Source organism: Cetorhinus maximus, chromosome 1 (assembly GCF_964194155.1).
Source record: "Cetorhinus maximus chromosome 1, sCetMax3.hap1.1, whole genome shotgun sequence".
NCBI classification, from domain to species: Eukaryota; Metazoa; Chordata; class Chondrichthyes; order Lamniformes; family Cetorhinidae; genus Cetorhinus; species Cetorhinus maximus.
Genome location: NC_135879.1, coordinates 99955131 through 99968749, shown reverse-complemented (window position 1 = coordinate 99968749; position 13619 = coordinate 99955131). Strand labels below are relative to the sequence as shown.

At 45.3% G+C, this 13619-nt stretch overlaps 1 protein-coding gene across 1 annotated transcript in view; it reads left to right on the top strand.

The window, feature by feature from the left end:
- LOC144682250 (vesicle-associated membrane protein 8) overlaps positions 1 to 13619 on the top strand; it is a 57809-nt gene that overhangs the window by 19596 nt on the left and 24594 nt on the right. Inside the window, exon 2 of the mRNA XM_078544696.1 lies at positions 11089 to 11247. Within this exon, the coding sequence (XP_078400822.1) occupies positions 11089 to 11247 (159 nt within the window). The remainder of the gene's footprint in view (positions 1 to 11088; positions 11248 to 13619) is intronic.

The following is a 13619-nucleotide window of genomic DNA, read 5'->3' as shown; positions in this document are numbered from 1 at the left end:
GTCATCCAGAGTGCCCTGAGAGGACCCCGCAGAGATGACAAGCAGCTCGTGAGCCAACATGTGGTCGCTCTGGACCTCCCTGCTCACCATTGATGGACGGGCATCTAGCTGGGATACTGGGTGCCTCATCCATCTCCCACACTGGCACTGACCACCTGAGGTCATTGCCTGTGTGAGGGTTTGCAGGTCCAAGCGCATCCCCAGGAACCCCTCAATCTGTTCCTGGAACTGCCTCCCCATGAGAATCACCGCTCTTTCAATGGAGGAGGCAGTGCACTTGGCCATGAGGGTCATCACAGTGCTTATGTTCCACATGGACACCTCCACAACAGAGACCATGGCATGCATACCCTCATGAATCTCTGCCAGAACCTCTTGTATATCCCGATGGACATCCTGCCGCCTAATGGATATCTTCAGAGGCTCATCATCTGCCTTCGACTCAGCATCGTCCTGGTCTCCAGCAGTCCTCCAACTGCCTTCGCCTGGTCCTCAAGCGAGTGTGAAGTGCCCTCACCGCTGTGCTCCGACATTCTAGCCACTGACCTAACACCCGCCGATGTACTGGTATCTGCGCTGGTGCCTGGTTCAGAGAGCGGATGTGAATCAGGTACAGCTGAAGCCCAGCGGTCCTCTGGTGTCAGGGGTGGCTCTTCGGGCTCCTGAGAATGAGTGCATGCTGGCAAACCTCAGGGAGAACAACGACATGTCATTAGTTTAAGTAATCACTCGGTTACTGTCCATGCCAGGCACCCTGGTGAAACAATGGTGATTTGCATCATGGTACCATCATCTTTCAATGATCAATGGGGAATCCAGGTTTGAGGCTCCCATCAATGAAGAGACTACACAGGAATGTTTGCACAATCCGAAACTCTCACCTCTGTCCACTGCACTCTTACCTTCGTCTTGATACCCCAGCCTCTTCACGACCGGCTGACCAAGGTGCATGGCACCTCTCCAGTTCCAAGGTGTCCAGCTCATATCTTGTAACGATTAGGAGGTTTGGGGGGCCTCCGCCTGTCTGTGACCTCTCAGTTGTTGTGGGATGTCTTCTCCTGAAAGAACAGAAGGAGCATTGATTAGTCCACTCTCTACCTGGAGCAGCATTGTAGCCTGGCCAACCCCACCTGAAGAACACCTTGCAGGGCACATCCGAGTCATGGCCCTCGAGCCCCAAGGCACTCAGTCCAAGCAGCCAGGGTTCACCCCCTTGGCCAGCTCCAGCATTATTGACAGTTGGAACTCAGACTCCAACACCCCTGATCTCCACGGGAGGACAGCCAGACCTTTACACTTCAACACACTGATCCATGCCAATGTGGTACTCACCCTTGCCGAGCGCAGCAGGTCGTTAAACCTTTTGCGGCACTGCACCCATGTGCGCTGCACAACGTCGTGGCTGCTGACCTGCGCTGCCACCTCCTCCCAAGCTCTTTTTGTCAGGTGCGGTGGCCGCTTCCTTCCATCTGTGGGGACGAGGGTGTTCCTCCTGGCGGCCACCTCCTCCAGGAGGACCACGAGGCATTTGTCCAAAAACCAGGGGGGCTGAGTGCCCACCTGACCTGCCCTCCCGCCTGGCATCTCCAGCCGCGTTTGAGGCCATAGCTTTGGTCTTCAGCACGCAGGAGATATGTTCTTCCCTGGCAGCCTTCAAGGAGCTGCATGTGTCGTTTTTAAACCACCATTGAAGCCGGCGCCCGCAGGCCCCCACCCCCACCCCCACCCCCGCCCGGCTCTTCCTGACCATTGGGAATGCGCATTTCACGCTGGGCGGGCCTTAATTGGACAGCTAGCGTGAAATCGCAGTCGGGGACTGATCACGGGCAACAGTCAGTTTCCTGACTGGTCCCAGGCCTGCTGATTGTGTGCGCCCACCAAGGATAAAATTCAGGCCATAATCTCTGCATGAATACAGATGATACATATCACCAACTGTCCATCACTTTTAAAGGTGCTTACTGTGTGAACAGGCAATAATTGTATCTGGAGCATTAAGAGAATCATTATCTTCCCATCCGTTACAGTGTAAACTGCCCCCATACATGCGCTTGCCGCCCCAACTGTGAAAATCCATGCAGGATTGCAGGATTGGTTTCAATCTGGGTGGGATTGTCACTACAAAGGACATGGTCCCGGCTGCAATGTCTCCACACGAGGCTGCTGTGGTCCTCCTGCTGCAACAGAAAACAAAAGGATAGTTAATCTTATATGATTTGTCAGCACTTGGATAGCTGTAGCATGTAACATAAGAGTTGCAGTTATACAAACACATTTATTACTCTGTGTGAAGGTGGTAAGAAATTGATCCTCAAGTCTGCAATTGAGTTTGATACGTCCTCCAAACTCTCCTTGAAGCCTAGATTAATCACAGAAATCTCCTCCATGTTCTGCTGGAGGGCTGCCTTCTCTCCCTCTAGCTTCCGCTAGAGGGCTGCCTTCTCTCCCTCTAGCTTCCGCTGGGGGGCTGCATTCTCTGGCTCCAGCCTCTGACTGGTCAGCAGTTCTTGGCACTGGGCGGGTTCTGCAACACCCTGCAACTGCACTGGGACTCAGGAAGTGTTAGCTTTTGTCCTCATTGCTAGCCATTAGTGCATCTCGCTTCTCAGCCGCTTCCGTCAGGCAGCATATTTTCAGGCAATCTTATCCCTCTGTCAGGAGAAATTGGATGTTGACAAGGTTGTTAGCATTTTCAACGTGAGCTCCTATCACAGCACCTTCAATGACTCATTTTGGAAAGGAGGGAGTGACCCTAATGTCCTCTTTGCACACCTTATCAAACCTAACAATGTACACACCTAGTCATAGCAATGACAATCCTTCTACAGCCAGGATCATTTAAAAAATGACCTACTCCCTTTTAAATGGCAAATAGCCAATCATGGGGCAGGCTTCTCCCATTGAGCATGTTTTTCATGTGAAAGTAGCATGGGAAAACTAAACGCACATGTAAGATTTCTGGATTTGGGACCACAGATACCTAAATAGGCAGTCAACTAGTCATAAGTAATTTTAAGATGGTTTATTAAGCCGATTAAGAAACAACAGTTTAGCTATGATATATTAGCTAATTAGACAGAAAAAAAGAGTATACTACCCATAACAGCTTGTGAAAACAACATTCCGCTCTCTAGTCGAAGTGTTAGGAAACTCTTCCCTCGATCTCTCGATCTTCCTCCTCCTCTTCCTCCTCTGGTCCATCTTCCATCTGAAGAAGACAGCTGCCCAACAGGCACTGGCACCTCACCAGCACCTCAGCCCCTCACCAGTATGACACCAATCTATATACCCTTTTTGGGGAGTTGGTACTGTGTCAATCATCTATCTAACTATTCTGGCCGATGGATACAGGACAGGTACTCAAAACTTCATGGGTGGTTACCACCCCACTTGTGCTTCACCCTGCTCGAGGTCAGCTTTTTAGTTTACATCTTGCTGAGGGTCATATTCTGGACCATTTTAAACAATTACATAGATAAGGGGGTACAGAAGATGCCACCTTATCTTAGGAATGACAACATGAACTAAGTGACCTTGCCTGTTTCCACAGACTGGTTAAAAATTGTTGCCTTTTTAGAAAACTTTTTAGGGTGTGTTATGTTATGCAGAAAATATCTGTTTATTCCTTACACATGGGCCTCTTGGACACTAAGGGGATTTTACCCACACTAAGGGAAATAAGAGGAATCAAGGGTATGGGGACCAGGCAGGAAAGTGTAGCGGAATAATCGTATTGAATGGTGGAGCAGGCTCAAAGAGTTTGTATGTCCCACTTCTGCTTTGACTTCTTATGTTCATGCTTCACAAAATTCGCAGAGACTAGCCCTCCCTGCTACCAACATAGCCATCTCAAGCCAAAGGGTAAACACAGCTCTGATTTCTCAAAACTTCATAAGCCATATTTATCAGGAATCTGCCTTAAGTTTACAGATCAATATGACTTCCCAATGGTTCATTTGGTAAATACACTTACAACTGGGCTGTCCAGCACAAATGTGTGTTCCTTCTGCAGGGAAGAGTTCCACGTGTGCAGGCAGCTCTCGCTGCTTTATGCTAGTGGCCACACATTTTACATAAGCCTAGATAATGAGTGTGAGCAGAGATTTGACTAAGGGGGGGCATCACTATTTATGTTAGAAGTTCAATCCTTTGGATGAGGTGTTAACCACGGGCCATGTACACTTTTCAGCAGTTCAGTTGGATGCTTAAGATTTCATTACACTTTTTGAAGACGCATAGGGAATTCATCCAATGGCTTTTACAGCATTCCTTCCTCAACTAACACCATAGCTGCCAAATGTCTCAGGCTGATCTGCTATGACCGTTTTCCACCTTTGTCAAAGCTAAAAATGACCCCTAAGATATCCTAGAGAGGCGGCCCCCAGATCATCAAATTTTGGATCATCACTGACCCCTTCACAAATTTCTAAATGTATCATTGCACAAACTGCACTCTTGTGTACCTTGCTTTATCTTTATAAAGCATTTGCTGGAATATTGGGTAGAACATTAGGTATTGGATATAATAGTGTAGTCAGATCTTTGTTGACCAGCGCGGACATGATGGGCCAAATGGCCTCCTTCTGTGTTGTAAATGTCTACGAGTTTATGAGCTGTAGTTTAGGTCTTGGCAAGTTCTTGTCTCACAGCACTCCTATCATACCTACCGTAGATTGCGGTGTTTAAGTTGATCTCTGAAGCCTAGAAAAATTCTACCAAAAACAAGGGTTGACTTATTTGGCAAGTATAAAATGTGAACCGCTGTGCTGGTCTAGGTTTAGGCAGTTGTCATTTAGAAATGTGAATAAAAGCACCAGTAATTCAAATTAAATCAATGTGACACATTGTATTGAATGAATTCATTTTACAAGGATACCTTTAACCACAATCAAAATGTTTTAAAAATTGTCACAAAATCACAAAATATTTACGGTGTAGAGGGAGGCTATTCGGCCCATCATGTCTGCACCAGCTCTCCAAAGGAGCAAGATGACTTAGTGCCATTCTCCTGCTTTCTCCCCATACCCTTGTGCATTGTCCAGAATCTCCAGGTCAGCGTGTGGGGCGGGCCCCTCTCGCCAACGCATAAAATGACACACGGTGACGTTGGGCGTATGTCCCAATGTCACCACGCGTCACTCCGATTTTCAGTTTGGCGGGCGTGCACCGGAGTTGGCTGCGCACCCTCTGAACTGTCAAAGGCCTATTAAGGCCATTTAAAAACTAATTAAAATACTTAACGGAGCAGCCTGTCCAACCTTAAGGTTGTCGTGCAGGCGAAGAGCCCAGGCAGCCTTTGCATTTTTCATGAAACCTCATCCACGGGTGGGATGAGGTTTCATGAAGTGTTTATAAATTGAATAAAATTTTTTATTGAAGTTCATTGACATGTCCCAGCTCATGTGACACTGTCACATGAGGGAACATGTCTTAAAATTTTTTTTCTTTTCTTTATTAAAATTTTTGATAATCAAACTAATCTCCCTGAGGCAGCTCCGTGCCTCAGGGAGATTTCTGCGCTCTTTCGCGCTCATGCGCGTATGAATGCAGGCCCCAACTCAGCCTCCTCCCCCCGCCCGCATAGGGAGCGCTCAGCGCTTCCAGGTGTGCGTCACACTGGGCGGGCCTTAATTGACCCACCCGCGCAAAATGGCAGCGTGCAGCTGATCGCGGGCGACGATTGGCTGCACACCGCCCATGCCCTCTCCCACTCAGCACCACCCACCCCCCCACCCCCCCAACGAGGAGAAAATTCTCCGCATTGTTTCTATTCAGTTAATCATCTGTTGCCTTCTTGACTGCCTCGAATGAACCTGTCTCCACCACACTTCCAGGCATGCATTCCAGACCCAAACCACTCGCTGTGTAAAAAAGTTTTTTCTCACATCGCATTGGCTTCTTTTGCAAATCACTTTAAATCTGTGCCCCCTCGTTCTTGATCCCTTGACAAGCAGGAATAGTTTCTCCTTATCTACTCAGTCCAATCCCCTCATTATTTTGAACAGCTCTATCAAATCTTCTCGTAGCCTTCTCTTCTCCAAGCAGAACTCTCCCAACCTCTCCAATCTATCTTCATAACTCAAGTTTCTCATCCCTGGAACCATTCTTGTAAACCTCTTCTGCACTCTCTCCAATGTGATCACATCCTTCCTATAATGTGCTGCCCAGAACTGTACACAATATTCCAGCTGAGGTCTAACTAGTGTCTTATATAAGCTCAGCATAATCTCCTTGCTCTTGTACTCAATGCCCTTATTAATAAAGCCCAGGATACTGTATGCTTTATTACCTGCTCTCTCCACCTGTCCTGTCACCTTCAATGATCTATGTACATATACACCCAGGTCTCTCTGCTCTTGTACACCCCTAAGAACCCCTTATTTCATATTGTCTCTCCATGTTCTTCCTACTAAAATGAATCACTCACACTTCTCCACATTGAACTTCATCTGCCACCTATCTGCCCACTCCACCAACTTGTCTATGTCCTTATGAAGTTCAACACTGTCCTCCTCACAGTTTACAATGCTCCCAAGTTTTGTATCATCCGCAAACTTAAAAATTGTTCCCTGCACACCAAGATCTAGATCATTAATATATATCAGGAAAAGCAGGGGTCCCAATACCGACCCCTGGGAAATTCCACTACAAACATTCCTCTAGCCTGAAAAATATCAATTGCCCATTACCCTCTGTTTCATATTACTCAGCCAATTTTGTATCCACGTTGCTATTGTCCCTTTTATTCCATGAGCTATAACTTTTCTCACAAGTCTGTTCTATGGTACTGTCAAATGCCTTTTGAGAAGCCCATGTACACCATATCAACAGCATTACCCTCATCAATCTTCTCTGTTACCTCTTCAAAAAACTCCACCAAGTTAGTTAAACACGATTTCCCCTTTAGAAATCCATGCTGGCTCTTCCTAATCAACCCACATTTTTCCATGTGACTACTAATTCTATCCTGAATAATTGTTTCTAGAATCTTGCCCACCACTGAAGTTAAACTGATTGGTCTGTAATTGCTGGGCTTGTCCTTACAACCTTTTTTGAACAACGGCATAATGTTTGCAATTCTCCAGTCCTTTGGCACTTCCACTGAGTCTAGGGAAGACTGAAAGATTATGGCCAATTTCCACTCTTACTTCCTTCAATATCCTTGGATGCATCTCATCCTGTCCCGGTGCCTTGTCAACTTTAAGTACCGACAGTTTATCCAACACTTCCTCCTTATCAATTTTGAAATCTTCTAGTGACAGAGTTTCCTCTTCTGTCTCCATGGCCTCAGTAGCACCTGCTTCCTTGGTAAAGACAGATGCGAAATATTAATTTAACACCTCATCCATGCCCCCTGCTTCCATGTGTAAATCCCCTTTTTGGTCCCTAATCGGCCCTATTCCTCCTTTTACCACCCTCTTACTATTTAAGTGCCGATAGAAAACTTTGGGATTCCTCTTTATGTTGGCTGCCAGTCTTTTCTCATGATCTCTCTTTGCTTCTCCTATTTGGTTTTTCATCTTCCCTCTGAACCTTCTGTATTCCATTTGGTTGTCAGTTGTATTTTCTACCTGACACCTGCCATAAGAACACTTTTTCTTCTTTGTCTTAATTTGTATCTCCTTTTTCATCCAGGGAGCTCTGGATTTGTTTGCCCCACCTTTCTCTTGTGAGGGAATATACCTTGACTGTGCCTGAACCATTTCTTCTTTGAAGGTAGCCCATTGTTCAGCTATAGATTTTCCTGCCAGCCTTTGGTTCCAGTCTTTTCACTAGGGCTATGTGTACCTTGCTTGTCCTGCTTTCTACCCTTAATTAGCACATTCCTTAGATAATATCACCACCTTCAACACATCTTTGTCCTTTTGTCTATAACATCTTTTGGCCATCTCCACCTAACATTGGCCCTCTAACCAGCTCTACCTGTCCCCCCCCCCCCCCCCCCCCTTTAAACCAGCTTATATTTCACCTCTTTTCTATTTTTACTTAGTTCTGTTGAAGAGTCATATGGGCTCAAAACGTTAACTGTGTTCCTCTCTGCAGATGCTGCCAGACCTGCTGAGTTTTTCCAGGTATTTTTATTTTTGTTTTGGACTTCCAGCATCCGCAGTTTTTTGCTTTTATCTTTGGTTCCAGTCTATCCGGCCCAGCTCTGTTCTTGCCCATTGAAGTCGGCGCTCCCCCAGTTAATTATTCTTTCTCTGGATTGCACATTGTTCTTTTCTACCATCATCCTAAACCTTACGAAACAATGGTCACAATGATCACTGGCTCCTAAATGTTCCCCCATTGACATTTGACCTACTTGGCCCACCTCATTTCCAAGAACCAGGTCCAACAGTGCTTCCTTTCTTGTTGGACTGGACACATACTGCTGAGAAAATTCTCCTGAACACAATCTAGGAACTCTTGCCTCTCTCCGCCCTTTACACTACCACCATCCCAGACTACATTCGGGTAATTAAAGTACCCCATTATAACTACTCTATAATGTTTGCATCTCTCTGTAGTTTCCCTGCAGATTTGATCCTTTATATCCTTCCCGCTAGCTGGTGGTCTATAGACTACACTGAGCAATGTAATTGCACCCTTGTTGTTCCTTAGCTCTAGCCAAATTGATTCTGTCCTTGAACCCCCAGGGACATCCTCTTTCACCAGCACTGCAATGCTCTCCTTAACCAATACCACCACCCCTCGTCCTTTCCTATCTCTTCTGAACACCTCGTACCCACGAACATTTAACACCCAGTTCTGCCCTTCCTTGAACCAGGTCTCTGTTATCTCCACAACCTCATATTTCTACATAGCAATCTGCACTTGTAACTCCCCAATCTTATTTACATTATCCGTGCATTCACATACATGCACAGTAACCCTGATTTGGACTTCATGACTTTCTCCCTTACTCTGACTCTACCTATTAACTTACTATCCTCTATACTAGTGCTTTCTATCTCTCCCAATATTTTGTGCACCAGCACCCTGTATTCCTCTCTAATACTCTCTCCTGGTTTCCAAACCTCTGCTGAGTTAGTTTAAAGCCCCCCCAACAGCACTAGCAAAACTCCCCGCAAGGGACCCAGTCCCGGCTCTGCTCAGGTGCAACCTATCTGGCTTGTAAAAGTGCCATCTTCCCCAGAGCCAGTCCCACTATCCCAGGAATCTAAAGCCCTCCCTCCTGCACCATCTTTCCAGCCATGCATTCATCTGCCTTATCCTCCTATTTCTGTACTCACTAGCACATGGCACTGGGAGTAATCTGGAGATTACTATATTTGAGGTCCTGCTTGCTAATTTTCTACCTAGCTCCCTAAATTCTGATCGCAGAATCACATCCCCCTTCCTACCTAAGTCATTGGTACCAATGTGGACCACGACCTCTGGCTGATCACCCTCCCCCAGCAGAATGTCCTACAGCCGCTTGGTGACATCCTTGACCCTGGCACCAGGGATGCAACATCTACGTCCGCAGAAACATCTGTATGTTCCCCTAACTAATAAATCCCCTATCACCATTGCTCTTCCACTCTTCCTCCTCCCTTCCTGTACAGCCGAGCCACTCGTGCTGCCACCAACTTAGCTCTGACTGCACTCCTCTGAGGAACCAATGACCTCACCAGTATCCAAAACGGAAAACTGATTTGTGAGCGGGATCTCAGGGAATTCCTGCACTACCTGCCTGGTTCTTTGGGTTCCCGGGCGGTCACCCATTCCCTTTCTGCCTGCATGGCCATAGATTGTGGTGTGACCACCTCTCTGAACGTGCTATCCACGTAGCTCTCAGCCTCACAGATGAGTCACTCAGCCGCCATTCAAGCTCTGAAACCCGGAGCTCAAGATTCTGCAGCTGGCAGCACTTCCTGCACATGTGATCATCTAGGACACCAGCAGTGTCCATGACTTCCCACATATTACAGGACACACATCCCACATAACTTAGCTGCCCTGCCATGTCTTAACTTTACTTCCCTTATCTTAACTTTAATGTACTTCCGTTTACTTATATTACTTTATTTTACTGTCAAATTCATTGTCTTCGGCATTTGACGCAAAGAGTTAATCGAATTCATTCTGAGTCACTTTAGCTATGGCATCATCATAAGGATTTCACTCTAGATCAGATTTGGCACTTCTGGTTTTAGAACTATCCCTCCACAACAAATCACCTTCCTCTCCATCCATTGAGTTGGATGTTCGGCATTTTTGAACCATCTGAAAGTGCGGAGCAGCGCACATATTTCCACTCATTGTGAAGGATTTTTCTCCATCAACCATCCACCTCTTCCATTTGGCATGAACATGATCCTCAAATGGCTTTTTGAGGCACACATCCAAAGTTCGAACTATGGACGTTATAACTGCCGTGTGGATGTTATTTCTTTGCAGGCCTGAATAGGGAGTTTGAATTGGCCCACCTAAGTGTATATACACATATTTCATTTCTGGTGATGTTACAACCATTTTGATGCTTTCTGAGGACCGATTCCGATGTTTGCTTCTCAAGATCAGGCCAGTGGCTGACCCCTGTTCTCATGGCACATTTGGTCTTGGGCATCTTCTTCAGGGCAGATTCTTTCTTCTTCCATTCTCGCATCAGTTTTTCACTAACACCGAATTCCCTTGCTGCAGCACAATTACTTGACAAGTTAGCAGATGTTATGACTTTTGGCTTGAAACCAGCTTTGTACTTCATTCTTTTTGCTGGAGGACCCCATTTCTGTTCATTATTTGCCACGCACGGTCTGCTCTGTGCAGGCATGTTTTAAAGCCCCGTACATCATGGTAACATGGCCCATAATCGCCTGCTTGATCCCATGCGCCGACTTATAGGGTGAGTAAAACATACATTTCTGAGGTGAGAAATTGAGGCCGACTCCTAATGCAAGTATAGTATTTCTTAGCAGAAAAGAGGGGAGTTGACTTAAACACCAAGTATAGGCAACATGATTTGTGGCACCGAAAATATTAAATCATCTTTCTATATTGGAGCAATGACTTCACTTCAAATGAATTCATTGTTTGTGAAGTGTTTTGAGGGTTTTGTGAGAGATGTGACAGATTTTGAGGTGTAAATCTTTTTAATTTCAGGCCAGCTACAGCGTTGACCCAGGCCCTGAAAAGTTATCTAACCTGCAGGGTCAGGTGAATGATGTGAAGGGCATCATGACACAGAACATTAAGAAAGTTCTAGAGAGAGAAGAAAGGCTGGACGACCTAATCATCAAAACGGATGATCTCCAAGCATCTGTAAGTATCCCTTTTTCCAGAGGTCACAGGGAAAGGTTCACCTATTTAAAAAGGTGAATGGGGAAAAAAAGTTCCTCCTGTATATTTGGCCTGGGAAATAGTTTCCTTAATATTTTTTCATGTTTTTCTCGGCATAGTTTCCTCAAGGTTATGGATACTAAGGAATAGTTCCATATTTGTTACTCCTAGTGTCAGCATCAAGTATTCTCCAGTCACAGGATCAAAAATATTACAAGCGAATGCAGAGTAAAACACCTTACATATTACCTCATCAATGTGTTTTCGGCCCCAAGCCCATATGTGCGACATTTCTGTTTTCTTAACCAGCGACCAATGGGGCTTTTCTAAGTGAGGCTGCCCATTTATATCAGTTTGCAAGCAGTGCAACTTTTGAGTGGAGCCGATCCCTGCCAGCCAGCCAGCTATGGGAAAACAGCATTGCTGGTGTAGTGCAGGCAGGATGGGCCCTCAGCTGTTCATAGTCAGCTAGAGTGGCAGCCAATATCATTGTCTGGCATTACAGGGGTGTTGGCAAAGGAGGGACTGTCATCAACTGCAACACTGCAACCTAAAAGAGATATGACACAGATATCTCTACAACCCAGAGGATCAAACCTCCGCCACTCTGCTCTGTGACACATTCCGAACCATATGTTTTTATTTAATTATTCAAAATAGTGGATTTCCTCCTTGAGTTTTGAATGGCAATGCACATGTCGGCTGTGCGTGTGCCTTATGACTGATGAAATGCGTTTTCAATATCTGATGGGTTGAAGATGCATTAAACAAAAAGGAAAAGAAACAAACTGTGGAAGAGATTCAGTTTAGTCTATTCTTCTTAATTCGAATAATCTATTAGTTTGAACTGAAATTGTTCAAAGAACACCTCCTGAGCTGTGTTATCGTAATTGCTTAATTCAAACTGCGGAATTATTCACGTTTTTTTAGCAAAAGAAAACTTTGAATTAATAGGAGTAGATATTTCCTGAAAATATTGAAAGGAGCAAATCATACATTTATAGCAAAAAGTGGGGAGAGTGTTCTTAAAATACTTTCAAAATGATTTCCTTCATCAGTATGTTGCATGTTCAACAAAGAAGGTGCAGTGCTAGATTGTGTTTTGTGTAAGAAGAGTAATGGGATATATTCTTCATAATTTAATTAGATACACATTGAAAATAGATAAAGATAAATGTTTTGGACTAGAAGTTAACTAATTTCAGTGAAAGGAAAGGGGACCTAATTAGTTGGAGCAAATGGCAGATAAAACATTAGACCAGCAGTGGAAGATAATTAAATATGAAGGTTCTAAAAATCCACGGGGACACATATCCCAGCATACATGAGAAGCTGTATGCATCAATACCTACACCGCTAAAACATTTCTCTGCAGCACTGAATTGCTAGTTGCAATCAAGGTGATTGCAACTCTGAATGTCTTTACCTCCAGCTCCTTCCAGGCTGCCTTAGAGAACATTGGTAACATCAGTTAATCTGCAATTCATATTTGCGTTAAGTAGGTGACTGACACATGTTTGTTAGAGTGAATACTTTCATCACTTTCCCGTGGACAACCAGAAGCAACAGAACCCCAAACCCAGGGCCTCATTGAGTCCATCCAAATTGCTCTGCCATCTCCAGTTCTCAACAAAGCTACTGTGGAGGGATGCTGGGGTAGTAATTGAACCTGGTTGTTTTACCCAAAATTGAGTTGGACAATTTTTCAGGCATCGCTAGCAGCCCCTTTTGTATGTAAATGAGGGGCATAATACTAGTTTAGGACTTTTCAGGAAATTTGGTGCAGGTGGTGAATGCGACCCTGCAAAGCAGTCACCACTGAAAAGCTGAATTTCAGTCATTTCTTTTTAAATTAATGTGGAGCCAGGCAGAGCAGGTATGTTCCTCCTGCTCTGCTGCACTCCCCAGGTTGCCAATCCTTCTGGATTGTCCAGGAGTCTCACGAAATGCAGAGTTGCTCTGTTGAACAACAGGTGATCAAAAATCACAGGATCAAAAGTCACGTGATCAAACACCCAGAAATATTCCAATCACCCAAAGTACTCCTGCTGGCAGCAGTCAGCCCCCGTCCCACTGTCCAGCTACATGACCCTTCCAGTCCTAACCTGAGTGAGACCAACATCACACCTAAGTTCATTCACACAGAAAAGGGAACTGCCTGTAGAAGTGTGAAGGTGTCAGTAGTTGGCCTCAATTATTTAGATGAGCCTTGGGATCTTGGTTCAGATGTGCAATGCAGCCATGTAACCGCCTTCAGGCCTGAAATTGAGTGCCAATGAAGTGAAAATTCAAAATCACCTCACAGCCAACCAGCTCAGAGTGGCACTAAGCAAGGCTGGGGAAAAGATTTCTCC